The 23,326-nt window shown below is 41.4% G+C and overlaps 1 protein-coding gene across 1 annotated transcript; it reads left to right on the plus strand.

Moving 5' to 3' along the window:
- Positions 1-2,714: 2,714 nt before the first annotated feature.
- ENC1 (ectodermal-neural cortex 1) lies at positions 2,715-19,458 on the plus strand. The gene is made up of 3 exons (XM_066602902.1): positions 2,715-2,975; positions 10,356-12,155; positions 16,489-19,458. The coding sequence occupies exon 2, from the start codon at positions 10,367-10,369 to the stop codon at positions 12,134-12,136; it is 1,770 nt and encodes a 589-aa protein (XP_066458999.1). The 5' UTR covers positions 2,715-2,975; positions 10,356-10,366; the 3' UTR covers positions 12,137-12,155; positions 16,489-19,458.
- Positions 19,459-23,326: the final 3,868 nt, after the last annotated feature.

The following is a 23,326-nucleotide window of genomic DNA, read 5'->3' on the forward strand; positions in this document are numbered from 1 at the left end:
TTGAAAGAACAGGGCTAGAGCTTTTTTTCTCTAGTGTATACCCTGAAACTAGTCTGTGCTCCACTAGGTGATTGTAACCTTTGCCTATTACAATACAGTTGTGAGACAGTATTAGCAGGTAATGATGGCACTGATTCAGACAAGTGCATCAGTTTGAGGGCCATAGAAACTAATAGGGTCAGTTAACCGGTCTGTCTTGAACCTAGCCTTAAAGGGGTCTTCTGTGACTTCATGACATCCTCAGGATAGGTCATAAATAGTTGATCGGCCGGATCCTTTGCTTGGGATTCCTGCCAATCAGCTGATGTCCAGGCCTAATGGCAGTATGGACGGCACTGGAAGCAGATAGTCCTGTCAACATTGCAGTGGCCTTATACGGTGCTGGCTACCAAGCTGTTGCAATGTTGACAGTGCCATCTACTCCCAGCACTGTCCACACTGACAGCAGGCCCGGGGATCAGCTAATCAGCACAGATCCTATGTGGTAGACCCACGCTGATCACCTATTGATGACCTATCCTCAGGATAAGTAATCAATAGTGAAAGTCTTGGAGAACCCTTTGAGAAAACCAGATAATCGAGGTTGCCGAGCTGGAGCAGAACTACTTAATTCTGAGTGTCACTTACATGTTAGGACATATTCTTTAGCCAGTAAAACATAACTTGTTTCCAATGTTAGGAGACAGTGTTCTAGCAGCCACTAGATGGCGACAAATTGCTGTCATCCATGTACATACTAACCAAATATACATAAACAGAATATAGTAAACTGTGCATAAGAACACAACAAATACACATGTATATGATTGTATAAAAGAATACATAGGACATAACACAGTCCACAAAAGTACTTCCATATGTATATGTTAATGCATGTTTGCAAATAAATCAAATACATGCAGCATGAAGATCTGCATGATTATTTCTATCTGCCAGAGGCCTGGAAAGAAATGATCTGATGTTATCCGCCAATAGGGTAGTATCAGTCATTTTACAACAATACATATGAAAGGAGATGACTTATATCATTTACCCCTTGTCAGCAGGGAATAATTGTGCATGCAGGAGATAACTCCCGGAAGGCTATAATTTGTGAATCAATAGGAGGTCATTTAAAGCTGCGGTACTAAATAGTCTTCATCAGGGAAATGTGCATTTCAATGAACTGCTCTTTTGATATGTCTTCAGTGGATTCTCTAACAAGGAGTTGCTGGGCTTATTCTGCCTCTGAGAGATGCAATTCTTCATACATAGGTCTATCTGCATGCATAGGAGTATTCATCTATAGCAGTATTTCACAACCTTTTTTGTGGCACACCTGGTTAAAAAATGTATATCTTATGGCACTCCTGAAAAACTCTACCTTTCTCCCTTCTCTCTCCCTTTCCTCCCACAGCACCCCTAGCAGCATCTCATGGCACACCAGGGTGCTGCGGCACCCCTGTTGGGAATCACTGTCCTATAGAGTTTATTCATCATGAATAGGGGTTATTTAGTGAGACCGTTCTCTACGTAGATCTATCTCCATGAATAGGACATGAAGTGTACTGCAGCCCAAGGCCACTCCAGTAATCTGTATGCATAATTTCTCTATCAACACCATCCATAATGCAGATAGATAGGCAGACACACGTTAGAATGATGCACATGTGTAATGTCCATATGAGGCACTTTACTGTAAATTGGTACACTCTGGCATTAGGCACAATGGTGATGATCAGGGGTGTAGATATAAGGGGTGCAGAGGTTTCAGTTGCATTGGGGCCCTGGTGTGTCAGGGGCCCCAAAAGCCTCTCTGCTTTAAAATACATCAGTAGTTAGGGCCCGTTTACAAATTTTCCATTGCAGTTCAGGAGACCCATATCTTTGGGGACCACCATAATTCTCTGCTACACAAATGATGGATTCTGACACGAGGGACCTTCACATCTTTTTAGGCTTCCTTCACACACCCTGTTTTGGAGTATTTTTTTTTACTTTAGAAATTGCATTTAAAAAAAAACACCCTTTTTAAAAACTGCAACGTGTTTATTAAGGGTATTTTTGGTGGTCTTTCTTCTTATTCACAACATACACATCATTTCTGGCACTTTTTCCTATAGAGAAGCCTAGGCTAAAAGGGCAGAACAAAAACCCCAAAGCCTCCATTCTGCACTAATTGCAACCTAAGTAAGAAAACACTACAAAAAACACAGTTTGCAGTGTGTTTCACATTTCATACTGACCTGCTCACATCTAGCCAAAGAGTTTTTGTTGCAAAAAATGCATTAAAAAACCCCTGGTTAAAGATGCCTTGGTCCACTGTGCTTGAAACCACTTGCCTGTGCCCCTAGACAAGGGTGTGCTCCCGAGTCCTGCACTTTACAAGTTACTGTCTAATCTGCAAAATGAGTTGTGTTTTATACTGATGTGAGTGATGACAATCTACGTGCAGCGCTGAGGAATATGTTGGTGCTATATAAGCAACGGGAAATAGATAAATAAGTATGATCTGGCATTCCATGTGCTATACTGGAGGTCTTGGATACAGAGATGAGAATGTGCCTGGGCTGATCCTCAGTCAGGCACGCTGCTAGCTATTGGCAATGCCTTTGTCCTCATTCAGGAAGAGTTTGGGGTGTATTAGCATACCCCGGCCCCTCCTGCAGGAGTAGTTCTGCGCTGTGGGTGTGCTCATCCAGCCTTCCCTCCTCCTTGTGCCTCTAACACCTCTGTGTGAATGAAGACAGGCTGCAGTGAGCCACAAGCTCAGACTCAGTGCAGGCTGCTCCTTACCCCTCTTGTGTGGCATGTCCTCGCCCCACCTCCGCCTGCAGTCCATGTGCCCTCCAGGAAGCCTAGTGAATATCATCTGTGTGCCCCGGATTACTGGGCAGCTGCAGGAAGAGGCTTCCTAAGGTCTTGCAAAGACTAGAACAAGTACACGATTGTCACAGTCCGCACTGCTACATCAGGAATAGTGACATGAGCTGAGGGTAAGTGCCTAGAAACATGGAGGATTGATGGCAGAAGACCACATGATCCATCTCATGTGCCCGTATATTATTTCTCTATGCTTATGCCAGGCATGCTTAGATCCACTTATTATTGATTTTTCAACCATGTCTGCCAGATGTTTGTTCCAAGCATCTACTACTCTTTCAGTAAAATAGTATTTTTGTTGTTATGTATGTTGTGCTTCATACTTGGGACTGTATGTATTATATGTAGGCAGAGTAGTCATGTACATACAGAATAACTTTTAGTACTTCGTAAAGTCAGGATATGCTGCAGAAACACTATTCATATGGTCACCATGAGTCAAAATGACTTATTGATGCTAGTGATCATTGCTACTGGGCTATAAAGATATAGGGCGCAAGCAGTAAAGTAATGCTGTGTTATAAAGATATAGGGTACAATCAGTAATGTAATGCATGCTCAAACACACTAAAACTGCAAATATAGCAGATTTATTATCACCATACACTATTATACCATAATGTGTTTTCATAGGACTGCATGTAAAGCTACTGCATTGTCTTCACTTGGTGATTTATTGCAATGCACAAAGTCAATACATTTGCTCTGCTACATATAACCATGCATAAATGGTACTAGTTATTGGATTTCAATGCTGCCTATAATCTCCTGGCAATACCATTGTAATAAGTAGGGAAGTGCAGTTTTGTGATTGTTATGGTAACTGCGATGCACTTTTGGATTGTCCTGTACTTGTGTTTCCAATGTAGGGAGGAGCAATATTTGAATGAAAAGCGCTGTGTGTTCTGCTTGTTATGTTCCCATGCTCAGCTTTCCAGTACTGTGGATCTGCTCCTAGACAGCATGGCCAGGGATCAGGGCTGTGTATACAGCTGGTTCTGCACAGGAAATGCTTCCTTAATGATCCCACCCCCAGCATACCTGCACCCCATGAACCAACTATTCCATGTTTTTATTTTGCAGAAAACTTGGTGCCTGCAAATATCAAAACACACAAAAAAATAAAAAAAATCAAGTTTACTTCTTTTATATAGTGCATACATATTCTGCTATGCTGTACATCACAAATACAATGTCTAGGTAGTCCTTTTTCCGAGCTATGTTCATGTTTGCATGCACTCATCTTTGTGCCATAGCTAGTACATTAGGTTAACTTCTGTGTGTTGCTCTAGTAGTTTTTTATATTTATACTATGTTGCTATTAGTAGTACATCGTATACAGTATGTAACTACATTTTGTTTTGTTTCATAATTCCTTACAGATGGCATAATAATGCAACATTGTATACTGCAACATAGAAAGATCAGGCAGACAAGGGGAGCTAATAGTTTGCACTGTTTGGCTCCATAACGTCTACTATTGCAAATTAATTACTAGCAATCTTGGACAGAAAATACTTGGCAGTGTGTGGACTTGTGTGCTCTAGGGTTCAGCATTAAATAATTTCATAGACACGGCTTTGGATACACCTAATGCTCCTTGCACGTGCTGCATATTCAGCTGTCATGTTCGTTTAGGCTAAAAGCGCGTTCCCACCATGAGCTGAGGCTCAGAAGAGCGCTGCTTACAGATGCACATTGGCTCTACAGAATATGTGATAAATCCATTGTGGTGTTGTACCATGTGCGGTGGAGAAGGGCGCTTTGTTTGTGCAATGCATGTTCATGTATTATAGGAGCTGATGAAATATGTGCACATATTGAAAGGCTGGTGATTGTGGCTGTATAGCAGTCTAGAAGTGTTTAATTGGGCCTGGTACTAAACAATGCTGGTGGATGCTGCTCAACTTCTAGTAGTTAGATTGTGTCATAAGACATGTTTTTTGGATCTTCCTAAGAACACTGTTCCTATTAGGTCAAGACTGTGGGGATCATTGTCTTATAATATACAGTTAATTCCCATATAGGTCTATGATATCATGATGAGTGGTAATAAATAGCAAAATCATCCCTGCTACATCTGGCCAATCTAATGTGCTCATTTACATTAACAGGGAGCTGCGGTCCTGGGACTCTTTTATTTCCCATGTTATTTTCTATTGTTTTTCATGGTTGGATATCAAACTATGGTTCATATATAAAAGCCCAGAGACGCGAACATAGATTGTACTTGCTTTCTTTGTTTCCAGGTCCAACAATCATACACTATAGGGTAATGCATAGATATAAGTGTAACACTGAAAAGACATTATATCAATATACAGTACACATTAACTCATGTCTCAACCATGTCAAAGAAAGCCTTTGATCAGCAATTACAGAATATGTTGTCATTCCCTTTCTCTGTTCTAAGTCCTTTTTAACACGAAAGGGTGACTGATTCATGTACTTCACAGTTTTGATTGGTCTTGACAACCTTTCAAAGGAATCCTTGAAGTCAAGAAATGCATGTACATTCCTTCCAGCCTGCAAGGGCTGTAGATGCTGTCAGCTAATTCCTCTAGTTTAATGTAGAAGTTAGATACTCATTTTTTCCCCCTTGCAATGAGTTCATCCTCATATACACACAATGTCTTATTCTTCATTAACTCCTGAACAGAATGACAGTTCAGCAACACAAAAGAAGCGTCAACTTCCAGAACACACTTTGCTTTCCTTAGAATTGCTGTCTGGCAGTGGAAGAAACGTGCAGTGTGGACTCTATAAATAATAGGCATTGCAATCATTCTTCTAAGGGAGCTGGGAGAAAACTCGTTTACATTCCTTTTATGTTCTTTCCAGTGATCTGTATGGCTTTCACCCCCTGGTTCAGACAGCTGTGTTGGGTGTCAGTTATAGGGGTGGAGTGATACACTGGATAAAACACATTACTAGAGGGATATTCCCATTTTACACATTTATGGCTTATCCACAGGGTATGCCATAAATATGTGATGGGTGTGGATCCCACATCTGGGAACCCCACCTAATAGGGAGAATAGGGGGCATATGTATCTTGTTAGCTAATTCTATGCGGCTGCTTTCCACACTGATTTAAATAGTGAAGAGGTTGTGCTTGTACACAGTTCTCTCTATTGATGTCCATGGGAGTTTTGGAAACAGCTGGACAAACATTCTGTGGATATGGTATAATCTGTAATATAGGAATATTCCTGTAAATAGAAGTCCTGTTTCTAATTTGAATAGATATTTTTCTCACCATATTGCAGAATTTTGTTTCTACTCATCACAATGGATAGACATTAGTATGCCCTGAAAATCATGTGGTTATTGACTACATTGTTTGAATGTGTGTGTGTGCCTTCAGTGAAAAATATAACTAAGTTTAGCATTCTGAAGCCAAGGGTCTGGTGAACTGTGCCGTAAAGGGGTTTGACCAGGGCTTGAAAAATAGAGTCTACAGTTTTTCGAGAAACAGCGCCATGTCTGTCTATGGGCTGTGTTTTGTATTGCAGTTCATCCACATTCAAGTTCACGGAGCTAAACTACAATACTGGACACAGTGTATGGACAGAGATGGCGCTGTTTCTGAAAACACAGTAGCCCATTTTTTTCTAGTCCCGAACCAACCCTTTGAATATCCTGCTACCTTTAGCTACCAATATAATTATACGTGCAATTTACAGAGTGTCTTGTAAGTTTGTTTTCTTTATAGTTCACTTTTTCCAGATTTAGGCCGAGCATGAACATATTATAACTTTATGCAGGAGCCAAGAACAGGATCAAGTCATGCAAGATCAATAAAAACTAACACTATACATGAATGGATAAAACTGTGTAGACTTTTATTCTACTTCTAATTTACTTTTAGTGCCAACTCCAGAACTCAATGTAACTTTTAAAGTGGTCCATCAATATGACCTTTCATAGACACCTATAAGGCTGTGTTCACACAGCATTTCACTCTACATCCCAGAGTCACATATATGTCGCTAAAAACGGGATTCAGACAGAACCATAGGACTCCAATTGATGTTTAAACTGAACAATTAGCGAACAAATTACCATTCATTATCCAATCATTGGCCATGTTTACACTAAATGATTATTGTTCAAATTTGGATGATCCAGCAATTTCTAAATCAATCATTCCGCATAAAAGCATCTTAAAGCGTACAATGATAACAGCAAAGATTATAATACAATTGAAGGTTGACAAATCCTGTATAGAAGGATGGTATGCCCTTGGAACAATGCCGCATATTGGCTGCAAGGAACCCTATTTACGACCATATTCTTGGGTCAGAAAGGGTATCGTTTTTTCCTTAGGGAGAACACCTAGAAGGGGTCAGGAGACTTATAAGGTCATGCATGCTCCTCTGGGAAATATGCAAATGGGTAGATGGCACAATGCGTCTACAATGCCACCTATTGGAAGGCAGTATTCCTGCAAGTCAATGTCAGATGTATTAACAAGCCATATAACAATGACTATTAACACATAAGCTAATGCCAGAGTCTTCTCCAGAGGGATGGTTATCTTTACCTTTTGGAGAAGATTCTGGTTTTGGCTTATATTGCATTCATTGTTACAAGGCTTGTTAAAAGGTGTGACATAGACTTGCAAGAATATTGCCTTCCAATAGGTGGAGCTGTAGAGGCATTATTCCTTCTTGCCATAACCATTTTCTTGGTCAGTTATCTTCAGTGTTGTTTAAACCCATTAATAATCTCCATCCTGACTATCATTAAGTAGGCTCCTGTCCAGTATGTAGAATGCAGGAAGTTCAGCAGTGAGGATGTTTAATTAGTTAGCCCCAGTAAACTTAAGATCACAATGGTATTTCCTGCCTAATGTTTTGTGCAGCTGTTGACCTGTCACATTTTGGTGTTTTGGTCTTTCTCAACGTACTGCGCCCCACAGTGTTCTCTACTAATTTACAAGGAACAGCTCTGTGATCAATGCTTCCTCATTTCAACACATGCAAGTGTCTGGGCCAACTGCTCTTCTATCCCGGGTGCATCAGAGCTATCAGATATGGTGTTCTGTTATGATTGGGCTATCTGCACGCTGACATATGTAAAGTGACTTAGTTGAATGTGACATATGGAGGTGTCAGGAGGGAAACCAGTGTAGGTCTACTGTATATCTCAAAGATGCTGGTTAACTGGTATTACAAGACTGTTGAGCGGGTGGAAAATAATTTAGTTTAATTATTTCACCCATATACCACATTAGGGAAAGTATGAAGCATAACATCTAAACAGCAGAAAAATGTAGTAATTGTAAAATCCACTACTATTTATAAATGTTTATTCTTGAATTACAGGAAAAAAGCAAAAATGGTAATTGAAATAGGTGAAATCAAGATAAGTTGCCTGCTTCAGAATTGTGCTTGTTAAATGGCTATTAAATCTTATAGGGATTATCCCATGATATCAGTTTATTCCCTATCCACAGGATAAGGGATAAATGTCAGAGACAGGGGAGGTTTCACTGCTGAGAACGGAGCTCCTGTTTCTCCCCCATATGAATAGAGCAGTGGTTACGTATGAGCACTGCCGATCCATTCATCTCTATAGTATTGCCAAAGACAAGACAAGTTTATCACTTGGCATTCTCCGGCAGTCCATTAGAGGGAAATGGAGCAGCAGGCCAAATGCTGGACCGCTGCTTAATTCATACAGGGGACATGGGACCCTCATGTTCATGAATAGTGTGGATATCAGCAGTCAGACCTACACTGATTACTTAAAGGGGTTTTGTCATTAAAAAAAAAAAATTCTATACTCACCTAAATTCTTCCCTGTTAGTCTCCTTATCACATCTTCTCCTCACTGAACTTCGGCAGTGCCCCCGCGGTCCCCTCAGCGCATGCTGGCTGGCTTCTTATGAAGCTGGCATCCCTTGCATTCTCCTTCCTGCGGGTCAGTCAAGGTCAGGTCCCTGTGTTGTAGCGTTCACTGTCTAGGAAGGAATTCTGATCTATTTCAGAAACAGCACACATGAAGTAAATCGCAAGTCTCTGAAGTAGATCGGCACTCCCCCTGTAAACTGTGACATAACGTACATTGGCTGGCAGGAAAGAGACTGCCTGTGAATGTACGTAACCTCACAGGAAGGAGAAGAATCAGCCAGCTGGAGGTGAAGTGACCCCCCCCCCCCCCAGACTGCGAGAGACAGGAGAAGATAGGGGAAGTGAAGATCTGGTAAGTAGACTGATGGGGTAAGAATAAGTAAATATAGAATTTTTTTTAAATGACAGAATCCCTTTAATCTGCTGTCCTTCGAATAGGGGAAAGGTTGATATCTTGGGACAACTCCTTTAATGTGAATTTCCACTTGGAATAATTCCTTTTTGTAGAAGGGTCCAACGATGATGAACTAATCCCGTTCCTGGGACCTCCAGCTGCAATACTTAGGTGAATCTAGCAGAAAGTGCTAAATTTCCCTATAGCACCTCCACAGGCCAAATGCAGGATTACAGAGTGCTGTGGATGCAAAACTCCAGCACTTCCATGGATTCCAGCATATAAACAGCATTTTATTTAAATATCATGATATTAAAACATCTTCCAAAATTAATCCTACATGTTTTGAACATGCTATGAATAAGAACTTTGTTCAAAACATGTAAGCATCATTTTGAAAGATCATATTACTTAATGATATTGAAATAAAACACTGGTTTTATGCTGTAATCCACAGAAGTGCTGGAGTGTTGTCTCTACTGATATTGATGGTGTTCTTGCACCTGGCGGGGAATATCCATGCGGTGAGCTGATGTCTGGAACTGCATTACAAGGTGCCTATTAAAGTCAGTACCTGTTCATTCACCGGGAGACACTTTTTTTGTAGCTGCTCTTTGCTTTCACTAGTAGATGAGGGTCCTGAACGTGGGACTCCCCTTTATTAACTTCCGAAAACTCATCTTCAAATACTTTATTAGGGAATTCTTAACTCGACAACCTATGTATATAATGTCGTATTATTTGTAAGCAGGCTTAAGCTGAGAGTACTGGTGTTCTTCAAAGTGGTTTCTGACATGAAGTCCAAGAAAAATGTCTGACCCTGTGATCCATTCGTTGATATGACTTATCTCCAGTACTATTACACCTTCACTTATTTATATAGATATTTGTGAATTCTATTAGCAGCTCTATCTGTAAACCTTATATGTTTTGTACTTTAAGTTTAGTGCAGTTGTACTCTATATAGACAATTGTTGCATTCATTTCACACACTGATCCGATTCTGACAGCTTTTTAGTTTGTTGTGACAAGTAATATTATTGCAGATTGAATGGTACTAATCCCTTGTGAATGGATTGGCCGCATTTGTAGAAATTTTGGCTCATCCCACAAAGTGATTGGAATCATACTATGTTAAGGACGGGACTGCTGTCAAGTAAGCATAGAAAGTGAAGTTGGATAATTTGCTGTTTCTTCTGTCTGAATGATTAATTATACATCTGTTGTTTTGTCTCTTACAGGAGTGAACAAAATGTCAGTCAGCATACATGAGAACCGCAAGTCCAGAGCCAGCACTGGCTCTATGAATATCTACCTATTCCACAAGTCTTCATATGCTGACAATGTGCTAACACATCTTAATCTTTTAAGACAGCAGTGCCTCTTCACCGATGTCTTATTACTGGCGGGAAACAGGTCTTTTCCCTGCCATCGTGCTGTCCTTGCTGCTTGCAGTCGCTACTTTGAGGCAATGTTTAGCGGAGGTCTTAAAGAAAGCCAAGCCAATGAGGTGAACTTTCATAGCGCTATCCACCCAGAAGTTTTAGAACTCCTTTTGGATTACGCATATTCCTCCAGAGTCATTATAAATGAAGAAAATGCAGAATCTCTTTTGGAAGCTGGAGATATGTTAGAATTTGAGGACATTAGAGATGCATGTGCTGAGTTTTTAGAGAAGAACCTTCATCCAACCAACTGTTTAGGCATGCTTCTCCTCTCCGATGCCCATCAATGTACTAAGCTGTACGAACTGTCTTGGAGAATGTGCCTTACCAACTTCCAAACCATCTGCAAAACTGAAGACTTTCTACAGTTACCCAAAGAGTTTGTTGTCCAACTCTTAGCACATGAAGAACTGGAAACTGAAGACGAGAGGATGGTGTATGAGTCGGCAATGAACTGGATCAACTATGATCTAAATAAACGTCACTGTTACTTACCTGAGCTGCTCCAGACTGTACGATTAGCCCTGTTACCAGCCATATATCTCATGGAGAATGTGGCCATGGAAGAACTGATCATTAAGCAGAAAAAAAGCAAAGAGCTCGTAGAAGAAGCAATTAGGTGCAAGTTAAAAATATTGCAAAATGATGGAGTAGTGACAAGTATGTGTGCAAAACCTCGTAAAACTGGGCATGCTTTGTTTCTCCTGGGCGGACAGACTTTCATGTGTGATAAACTATACCTTGTTGACCAGAAGGCAAAAGAAATCATACCCAAGGCAGACATTCCAAGTCCTCGCAAAGAATTCAGTGCATGTGCAATTGGCTGCAAAGTCTATATCACTGGGGGAAGAGGGTCTGAGAATGGTGTTTCGAAGGATGTGTGGGTCTATGACACCCTTCATGAAGAGTGGTCAAAGGCTGCGCCAATGCTGGTGGCACGATTTGGCCATGGGTCTGCTGAACTGAAACATTGTTTGTATGTAGTAGGAGGGCATACAGCAGCAACCGGCTCACTCCCTGCATCCCCATCAGTGTCCTTAAAACAAGTAGAACAGTACGACCCAGCAACCAACAAGTGGACCATGGTAGCTCCTCTCCGAGAAGGTGTCAGCAATGCTGCTGTAGTTAGTGCAAAGCTTAAATTATTTGCCTTTGGGGGGACCAGTGTTAGCCACGATAAGTTACCTAAGGTTCAATGTTATGATCCTTCTGAAAATAGATGGAGTGTACCAGCCACTTGTCCACAGCCATGGCGCTACACAGCTGCAGCTGTTCTGGGAACCCAGATCTTTATCATGGGTGGGGATACTGAATTTTCTGCCTGTTCAGCTTATAAATTCAACAGTGAGACCTATCAATGGACTAAAGCTGGAGATGTGACGGCCAAAAGAATGAGCTGTCATGCTGTAGCATCGGGCAATAAACTGTTTGTAGTTGGAGGCTACTTTGGAATCCAGAGGTGCAAAACATTGGACTGTTATGACCCGACAATTGATGCGTGGAACAGCATAACTACAGTACCTTACTCGCTTATCCCCACGGCATTTGTGAGCACATGGAAACATCTGCCATCTTAAAGCACCATAGACTGGCTTGGTAAGATTAATGTTGTAAGAAACAATTCTAACAAATGTCACAATACGTCTGTTGGGCACAGTATAGCATCTAGACCTCCGAGGGGGTCCTTAACTGCTGGGAATCTGTTACAATATTTATAATACCTGTGTGCTATGGTGATAAAATATGGTTGAATTTTATTTTTAATATTTAGAAAGGTCAGCCCATTACAAATCTTAATTTTCATTGGGAAATACATAATTGATCATGTAGTGCTGAAGAGCATCTTAAATAGATCTACTGGGGAGACCCCTCACTTGACGCTATCTATCAGCCTAAGTGGACAGCTGCTAAGATCGAGTGGCTCCTACTCTAGCCAACTTGTCCTGACTATGTATTACGTGGTCATCCATTTGTCGGAATGGGCGCCATGTAATATTACATTTCCTTTGTATCTCCCACTCAAATGGAAATGGTGTGCATGTGATTTCAAATGTGGAAATGTGACGTTACGTTTGATTGATACTGGGCAATGGAGACCTCCAACCTAATAGAAGACTAGTGACGAGCTCTGTAAGTAATGGAATCTGGTGCAAGTGAGTGGGAATCTAGAAGCAAAGCAAGCTTTGCTTGTCAGAGGGCCTGAAAGGTCCTTTTTAAGGACTGAAATGCAATTATGTAATTTAGAATAGCTGACATGGCTAGGCCTGGGGTGGCAAAAAGTCCATATGCATTCACAGGAGTGAGGGGACTAAAGTGAAAATGATTTTCTAGCTGTCTTAAAGGGGTTTTCCAATATATTAAAATTGGTGGCAGTGGGAGGTAAGGGGGGGTCGACAGTGAAAAAAATACTCACTTCCCTGTGTGTTGCGATGCTACTCCAATGCTACTGCCATCCTTCATTGCCTTCTTTAATTGCTCCTGTAGCGGTCATGTGGGTTGTTTACCCATGTGACCATTGCAGTCAATAGGAGGCGTGACAGGGATGTCATCAGTGACGTTCTGTGAACCTACATTATAAGATCATGTGACAGGTTTATGGGATGTTGCGATACTTCTGGCCACCTTTAAGATGCTGTGGTGCCAGATTGATGAAACGGTAGTCTGGTGCCATGGTGAGTATATTGACTTTATATAGTTAACTTAGAAAACGCCTTTAAAGCATCCTTTTCTTCTTTTCCAATCTATTACCGTAGCTAACCATGTCCAACATAGCTCTTTAAAGGGCTTCAGCTATCAACTGGAAACAGTGGATGCCCATTGATTTTAATGGGAGTTCTGCAATGCAGGGAAAATCAGTATTCACTTAGTGGCTCCCCTTCGATAGTACTTGACTGTAGGGAATCATAGAAACAAGACCTCGTGCAATCAGCTGCTGACAGGGCGAAAATCTGGAAAACCATTTACATAATAATTATTTACTACATGCAGTTTGAGCTTTATTACACAGGCATTCTATGTGAGTGAAGTATAATATTGATACAGCCAGTTTGGTGGGTAATAGGGGCAAATAAGACCCTATCTATGATAAATTCCTGGTCTTTCTTTACATGTAGTCTGCCTTGTTCAGGAGCTCGGCTTACACAAAATAGTCAGTCTTAAAAATGTTGGTGCCTTCAGCAGGAACAGACAGTCACATTCATGGCCATATAAAGGGAGCTCCTGGCCTGAGTGTTGGCCATGCTCACCCTCCTCCTCACTATTGCTTATACAGTACATAACTCTCCAGAGGCACTGCTGTGACGTACCCCTCTCCATGTTCTTTTGTTTCGGCAAACATTTCTTATCACAAGCATGTGTAAGTGTTTCAACCAGTAACACACACGTTTCCGACTCCATGTAGTTGTGTAAAGAAAACAATAGATTCCTCATCTGCGTCAGTAAGGGTTAACCCCGTGAAGGCCTTGCCTTTCTGTTACTCATTTCTCTGAGCTTTGTTTCATTCCTTAGAAGTCTGAGCTATGATTAATAATCTTCAGCTGGGGAATTGTCACATGAAACTTTTTGTTTTTTCCTCATATTTAACCTCATAGGGCAGGTGTGACTTCATGGTTAGAATGTTGAAGGTCAGCCGACCTGTAATCCCAGTTCTTTAAAGGCTTTGTAACTGTGTGAACCAGGGTTAGGGCAGGTAACCTCATTTCAATGTAATCCAGCTGACTTGGTGCTAAATGAAGATATGATTATGCTTGCATGCTGTCACCTTGGGACAGATTTAGCATTTTAAAGCCTTATGTACGATCGTTCATTAGAAAAATATGTGTGTTTTAAGCCTCCAACAAACTTCCCATGTGTGTGAGTTGGGTGTAACTCGCAGCAGACAGCACATGGACAACAGTCCCTGTGCTGTCCGATTTATGGACAGGCAGCACATTGACATGTATTAGGCATGTTCTATTTCTCATCCATGATACAGGAAAGAATAGATTATTCGGTGAGTTTAAAAAAAAAATTTAAAAAAATCAGTGTTCATGACCTCATAGCCCTAAAATGAGACTATGTGCTGTCCCTGGATTATTACAGACGGCACACGGCCCCAAATATGCTAGTGTAGCGGGAGGCCTTAAAATGAGGAACACTAAAAAATTCTATATAGAACAGAAACAGTATATAGTTTAGTGGTTAACGGGGGTTTGTCATTTAAAAAAAAAAATAAAAATTCTATACTCGCCTATTCCTCCCCCGTCAGTCTCCTTATCACATCTTTTCCACTGTGAGCTTCTGCAGTACCCCCAGGTAACCACACGCCGGCCAGCTTGTTATGAAGGCTGCATTCCTCACATTCTTCTTCCAGGCCCGATCAGTGAATGTCACGTTGTTCACTGGCTAGGAAGGAATGCTAATCTATTTCAGAGACAACTCGTATGAGCAGTCTCTGCAGTAGATCAGCACTCCCCCTGCTGACCTGTGAACTGTGACGTAACGTACCTTGGTCAGTACGAGGTCTGAACACAGGGACTAGAACTGATCTTGAGAGCAAAGTAGGGCTACGTTGTCTGTGTTACATGTTGATTGTGCAGTGGATTCACCATGGATTAAACCCTTATATATTGAAGGAATGAGATTGAGCATGTGCTGTAAATTGCAAATCTGTATCATTTGAAGTCACCCAAACTATTGTTTTGAGCTAGCACATGGACAACTGAGTTATGATAACCCGAGTTTGTCTGTGTGGCTTCTTACTGGGACAGTCTTGCAGCAGCTCTGACAGCTCCCTTCTGCCCTGTACATGTTGTATAGCTATTAGTAAAGGCAGAATTTTTAGATCTATCTACCCTGACCTCACTTCCCTCCCTTCCCATCCTATCCTTCCTTTCCCTTCTCACCCTATGCACTCCTATTCTATGCTCCCCTTCCCATCCTATCTTATCTTCCCCTTCCCGTCCAGTCTTATTCCTCCCTTCCTATCCTGTCCCCTTTGATCCATCCCTTCCTTTCCCATTCTATTTTATCCATCCCTTTCTATCTTTTCCTCCCTTTCTCACCCTATCATATGCCCCCCTTTCCATCCTATCTTATTTTCCCCTTCCCATCCTGTCTTATCCCTCCCTTCCTATCCATCCATTTCTTCCCATTCTATCATATCCTCTCCTTCACCTTCCATCTTATCCTATCCTACCCTTCTCATTCTTCCTATTCTCCCCTTCCTATCCTATCATATCCATCCCTTCATTTCTCATTCTGTTTTATCCATCCCTTCCCATTCCAGCCAATCCTATCCTTCCCTTCCCATTTTATCCTATTCTCCCCATCTCTTCCTATCCTATGCTCCCCTTTCCTTTCCATCCTATTCTTCCCTTCCCATCTTTTCCTATTCTCCCCTTCCCTTCCTATCCTATGCTCCCCCTTCCTCCCCATCCTACCCTATCATACCCTTCCCATCTCATTCTAACCTTCCCTCTCTTCCTCTTCCCAACCTATCCTATCTCATCCTACCCATACCTTCCTATTTCATCCCTTGCCATACTATTTCTCCCCTCCTAGCTTATCCTCCCCATCTTATCCCTCATTTAAGGAAAAGATTATTCATAGAAGACCCTTTCTAATGTATAAGTTGACTAGCCCTTTCTCCAGCTTTACAATTCCTTGTCTTCTCTAGAGAATTGAATTTCTGGTGGTTTCAGGAATTGCTTCTAGCAATACATTACACATTAATTAATGCAGCAAATCTAGCAGTCACAAGTTACTATGAAATCCTCATGGTGCGAGGTGACTAATCTTATTTAGAATTTAGTAATATGATTATCGCGTCATTTTGTGCCTATTATATGGGTGATGGATGATTTGATTCTGGTTTATTTTCTGTACATCTGCCCGTGTTAGTAGAGATGAGACTAATGGCCATCCGCTGTCTCTCTTTTATCTTCCACAGAGGACCTCAGCTGTGAAGATTCTGGGCCAGCTCTTAGATGAACGTGACAAAAGGACTTTTGATCTTAACAGAAGACGTTTGCCAATCCTACATTCGCCCTCCTGCAGCTGGGGATTCTGGCGCTCCGACTGCAGAAACGGTTAAGATTTTTCTGAACTGAAGATACATTTTTTGTTTTCTTGTGCTTCAGAAGTCAGTATTAACTCCTTATGATCAGAATCCAAATGTATCAGAAAGAAAATATTTTTGGCTTTGTATTTGGAACCCCCAGGAGCCTATTTAATATGTCTGCATTGCTTGAATCCATCTGGACAGTTCTCTCCGCGGACGAGTTTATCATCTGATTCCAAGGGAGATAGAAATGTCAGCACCAGCTGTGGGGGAAGCTGGCGGGTTCCAAGTAGCAAAGATGTCAAGCTGCATATAGTTCTAGCCGCACGTATCTTGATATAAGACTACACAAGTGGGCCATGCCACTGGCGATTTCTAAACTCGCGGTTTAATGCATTCTCAACATTAACAAAGCAGAAAACCACAATTGTAACCTAGCCAGAAGAAAAACTGTGAACAAATATTGGATGTCTTATTACCCAGAATCCATTGCCATTTCATTTGCCTATTTATATATGACTTTATTACATTCCCAGGTGTCTATTTATTGTCCTGTGCTGTCTGCATGCTGATACAATGCTTGTAGTTGTATTGACATGTGAAAGGCCTGAATTGAATGATTGTATATTTAAAGACCACTATGACATTTCAAGACGGTGTATTTAGGTACCTGCATGCAGCATTGCAAACTGTGTAAAATTGGTGTTGAGTACATTTTACAATTGCAGATGTAGCAGAGCTGGATTTGTCATTTAATTTGTCGCATTCTTTGTGCACTGAGTTAAAGAGACATTTCTATCTGGCTAACCCCTTTCCATATAGACTTTCACTAAGTCTGTCTCTAAGTCGTTCCTCCCCCCCTGAACAAATTCTAACCATAGGTGGGAGATATGAAGAGAATTCTAAGCATACCGTTAATTCTGTTCACAGTACTGCCAAGGCCTTGGAATCGCAAACTTCACATGGGGCATGTAGTATGCAAATTAACTGCAAGCTATCCTATAGCTATTCTGCTCGCTAGGAATGGTCCAAGTTCTCTACCCTCTCATTTGGCTGAAACTCTGCCCCTTGCCTAATAATTAATGTCTCCAGTTCCCTTGAACTGTAGATGCACCGCATTTCAGACACTGTGCATGTGCCGCGCTTCAGGTGTAGGCGCGCGTGCAGTGACTAGAATGCATGGTGTCTCCAGACCATAAAATATAAATTTTATATAAAACTTTGAGTAGAAAAGTAAAACAGTACTGCAGACTGATCTACTTGCAGAGTGTGGAACCCAAGAGTTATTACCATTACTTATGGCTATGAGTCAAGGTTGCTGAATTGACAAAATGACCATCCATTCATTGAATGCGACATTGAGTGCATTTGAGAAACACACTGACTACCTCATCGAAAAAATGCATGCATTCATTTGATTTGCATATTTTTGGTGTGATAAAAGTACATGGAACAGAAAACTAAAATCTTTCCCCTGAACTATATTCAATAGCAAAATGTGAGAATTGGGAACTCGATGTCAACCAGACTACCACTAATGGCAATTTTGTCATCTTATCAACTTCTTTCCGTATGCTTTATTAGAATATATGAACATTATAGAGGTGGGTTCCATATCAGGACGCCCCCCCTCTATAAGCCAGAGTAGAGCGCTACTAACAAGCAACAAGACTATATTACATGGACACCATTTATTTGACTGGTCACATGTAATTCTACATTTCTCCTGCAGCTCAGTATTTTCTGGGGGTCTCAGGAGCTGAACCCATGCTGATCAATCGATCACTTTGGTATCTCTCCAATTAAAGGAGTTGTCTGTGATGACAATGCAATAATAAGATACTTCTTTCAGCACAAACTCTACCTTCAGAGAGTAAATAATCCTTCATCAAGCTTTGAACAACAGATACTCGGAGCACAGAATAGCTGTAAGGAGTTGAACTTGTTTTCTGAATAGACCGTCTCTAATCGCCAATGTGATGTAAATATTGTCAGTGCTGAAAGTGGAGTTGGAGTGTCCGGTTCATAGAAAGGGTAAAGAATGCCCGGCTGGAGCTCTTCCTTGCAGCCATACTAAATGTGACTATTCACAGATATGCTTCACAGCTGCTGCCCCTAAATCTCCCACTCAAGGCACAAACATTAGCAGCTAGTCTGATGAAGCACCCTCGGTAATGATTATTAAGTGACAAGCACAAAGATGTCCTACAAAGCGGGTTCTTCTTAGAACATTACCTGAAAATTGGAGAAAAAAAAAAGACTGGGAATGCCCAAATACCTCTATTGTATCAATGTCTTATTTCTATACAGAGATGCTAGGGGTAAACTCAGGTTGCAATGCTGCAAAGGTAAAAATACATCTGTAATGGAGTCAGTGTAAAGGTCAAGGAAGACCAGGAAGGAAGACTGCAGCCTCTTCATACGAAGCTGCCGGTGTAACAAGACCTGTACTTTTAATTACACGCAGTGGTAAAATAAGAAGCTGTGGAGGTCACTTTCTCAGGCCATCCACCCGGCAGGTCACACACCATCCTGTCTACTTTGTATAAACTTGTTGGCACATAGTGTCTGTACAGTGTTATTCTGCTCTTACCTGGTACTTAAACCACCAACTTTTTCCTCTTTGCTTCTTGTTAAATACTTTGTTGTCTTTTGTATAACTATTGATTGTCTGCTCGTCGGATTGGTATTGACAACATCCAAAGTTATTTATTTATTTATGGGAATTTCTTGGTTTTTTTTTTTCCCACCAAAGCCATTTGTTTTGTACGTGTTTTTCTCGTTCCACTGTGTACTTGTTGCATTTTCTTCTCAAGTGAATTTGTGGTAAGAAAATAATAAAATTGCACTGTTTAAATATTTTGTGTATTTTTTTTCATTGTGTTTTCTTAGTTGATACAATACAGCTTTTATGTTTCACTGTTGTATACTTTTGGATAGATTTTCCGTTTGTTAGTGATTTGAAGTGTAATGGATCCAATTTTACTTCAAAGCCCATTCTCTTTATTATTATAACCCCGTCTTGGATGGAAGTAATAGAAACACCATGGGACAAGATTAAAATCTACGTCAGTCTGGCCCTTCGTTTTATCATTTAACATGAGAGCTTAAAGTGTTTTGTGAAAACATATGGATTTCTTGGGAAAAGCGTGATAAGATAGAACATAATATTTTAACGTAGTATCATAGATACTGTGCAAGTGATCTTTACTCAGATCTCATGCAAGACTTTTAACTGGAGAGAAGCACTAAACCTATAAACGGGGTTATAACTCTAGTTGGCCTTTACACTGAGATTGAATTAGCAACTCTAAACCTCCCTACCCTATCTAGAAGCCTAGTAGGTTTTCAATTCAATGTCAAGTTAAGCCTAAGGGCTCAGTCACACGGGCGCATCCGGGTGCCGATGCGCCCATGTTACTGCATAAAGAAGACGGCTGCACTGCATGTGTGGACGACTCTCCACAGCACCGGAAGAAAGAACACATGACCGGCGATGGAGCCGGTCATGTGTTCTTTCTCCTCATCTGCAGTGCGGCGCCACCCCCCCCCCCCCCCCACCGCCACACAGTGTGCGGATCGTGCACATGGGAAGAATTGCAGCATGCTCTATTTTTCTGCGGATCCGGCGGGATGGCTTCCATTGAAATCCATGCAAGCTGTCCGATTCACGGCATAGCCACAGCTGTCACTGTGGACATGTTGCGGATCCCTAGAAAGCAGGAGATTTAAAAGGAAAAAAATCCACTGCGCATGTGTCCGGCACGTTGGCTGGCATGCCGGACGCATCGCCATGCTGGAGAAAGAAGATCCAGGTGGCACAGAGGAGACCCGCGCTGAATCTGGACAGGTAAGAAAAAGTATTTTCCTGTCTAAGTCTGCAGGCACAGATGGATTCTGTTGCGGGATTCAGCAGTGGAATCCGTGCGTGCAAGTGGACATTGGGCCTTATCCAGGTGCGAGGTGCTAATATTACTGAAAAAAAACATGTTTACTGCCAGGAATTTTTTTCATCAACAGTCGGGAGAACTGTAGTTAAGACAAAGTAGTTATCATGGAAAATCCCTTTTTAGGATTTCGTCACTATACTCTCATTGAAAAACATTGCTGTCATCTTTTTCACATCCTGATATGTTTGGACTTGTAAGTTATGATCATAGAATCATAGAATGGTAGCATTAAAAGGGACCTCCAGGGTCATCGGGTCCAAGCCCCTGCTTAGTGCAGAATTCACTAAATGATCCCAGACAGATATTTATCCAGCCTTTGTTTGAACACTTCCATTGAAGGAGAAATCACCACCTCACTTCACTGTCAGAAAGTTTTTTTTTTATATATATCTAATTTGTGTCTCCTCCCTTGCAGTTTCATCCCATTGCTTCTAGTATTTCCTTGTGCAGATGAGAATAGGGCTGATCCCTCTGCATTGTGACGGCCCTTCAGATATTTGTAGACAGCTATTAAGTCTCCTCTCAGCCTTCTTTTTTGCAAGCTAAACATTCCCAGATCCTTTACCCGTTCCTGATAGGACATGATTTGCGGACCTCATCTTGGTAACTCTTCTCTGAACTTGCTCCAGTTTGTCAATGTCTTTTTTTAAAGTGGGGTGCCCAGAACTGGACACAGTATTCCAGAAGAGGTCTGACTAAGGAAGAGTAGAGGTGAATAATTACCTCACGTGATCTAGACTCTACGCTTCTCCTAATACATCCCAGAGTTGGGTTTGCCTTTTTGGCTGATGCATCACATTGTTGACTCATGTTCAGACTATGATCTATTAATATACCCAAGTCTTTTTCACATGTGCTGCTGCTTAGCCTAATTCCTCTTATTCTGTATGTGCTTTTTTTCATTTTTCTTTCCCAGATGTAGGACTTTGCATTTCTCCTTGTTAAATACCATTCTGTTAGTCGCCGCCCACTGTTCAAGCGACTAACAGAATGGTATTTCTAGATAACCCACTGTTTTCTAGATCTTTTTGAATACTCTCCCTCTCTTCTCTTGTGTTAGCTATCCCTCCTAGCTTTGTGTCGTCAGCAAATTTGATCAGTTTCCCATCAATTTCCTCCTCCAGATCATTTATAAAAATGTTGAACTGCCACATGCACCTCAGAAATATTGCTAAAATACGTCCGTTCCTAACCACGGACACGCTAAAGATGCTCGTGGTTGCCCTCATCCACTCCCGGCTTGACTACTGCAACTCGCTACTCATTGGCCTCCCCCGCACTAGACTAGCTCCGCTCCAATCCATACTAAATGCAGCAGCTAGACTCATTTTTCTATCCAGTCGTTATTCAGACGCCTCTGCATTATGCCAGTCGCTGCATAGGCTGCCCATCCACTGCAGAACTAAATTTAAACTCCTCTACCTCACTCATAAAGCTCTGCATGGCGCTGCGCCACCATACATAACCTCCCTACTGTTAGTACACCACCCAGCCCGCTCACTCCGATCGGCTAACATACTCAGACTAAACACCCCTGTAATACGAACCTCTCATGCTCGCCTACAGGACTTCACCAGAGCAGCACCAATCCTCTGGAATGCTCTACCCCAAGGCATCCGGACAATTCCCGATGCACGAAATTTCAGACGCGCCTTAAAAACGCACCTCTTCAGGGAAGCATACCAAATCTCCTGACCTAGTCCCTCGCCCCTCCCTATGGTGCCCCACCCTGTTTGCCTTCTAATAAATGATCTGTACACGAAATTTCCTATTGCCTGTGTTCCCCAACCCCTGCACCTCCTGTACCACCCTCAACCCATTTGTGTCTAACCAAATGTACCTCACATTGTATTTGTTGCAATTGTTGTATTGTTTTGCATTTATCCATGCCTGAAAGCGCTGCTGAATAAGTTGGCGCTATACAAATAAAGATTATTATTATTATTGAACAACACTGGGCCTAGGACAGAGCCTTGTGGTAACCCACTTGATATATTCTTCCACTTGGATGTGCAGCCATTTATGACCACTCTTTGAGTACGATGACGTAGCCAATTGTGAATCCACCTAACAGTTGCCTAGTTAATCACACATTTGGTCATTTTTTCAATAAGTATAGTATGAGATACTTTGTCAAATGCTTTGCTAAAGTCAAGATATACTATATCCACCACATTTTCCTGATCAACCTAGTCGATGATTCTGTCATAGAAGGAGATTAGATTCGTCTGGCATGACTTGTTTGTTACAAACCCATGCTGGCTCTGGTTAATTACTCCATTCTCATCCAAGTACTTGCATATATGCTGTTTAATAATTTGTTCAAAGATCTTTGCCGGTATAGAAGTCAGGCTTACAGGCCTGAAGTTTCCTGGACCTACCTTCTTCCTTTTTTTGAAGATAGGGACAACATTTGCCCTTTTTTCAATTTTTTTGGGACTTGCGGGTGGTTCAGCAATTACCTCTGCTGCTTCCTTTAGTATCCTAGGATGTAATTCATCTGGACCTGGAGACTTGAATTCATTTAAATTAGCGAAGTGTTCCCTCACCATCTCTCTGCTTATAGATAGCCTGCATTCTTTTATTCCCCCAATAGTACACGGAAGATCAGTTTATGTTCCATCTACTTTCTGAGAGAAAACAGATACATAATAGGAATTTAAAAGTTCGTCCTTCTCAACATCATTCTTAACCAATTGACTATTTTCATCTTGTAAGCATCCAATAGCATCTTTGACTTTTCTTTTGCTTTGGAAATACCCCCCACATGCTTTTTT

This window comes from Eleutherodactylus coqui, chromosome 5 (genome assembly GCF_035609145.1).
Source record: "Eleutherodactylus coqui strain aEleCoq1 chromosome 5, aEleCoq1.hap1, whole genome shotgun sequence".
Lineage (NCBI taxonomy): Eukaryota > Metazoa > Chordata > Amphibia > Anura > Eleutherodactylidae > Eleutherodactylus > Eleutherodactylus coqui.

Coding starts and splice junctions, on each gene's coding strand:
- ENC1 (XM_066602902.1), top strand. CDS start 10,367: ATGTCAGTCAGCATACATGAGAACCGCAAGTCCAGAGCCAGCACTGGC.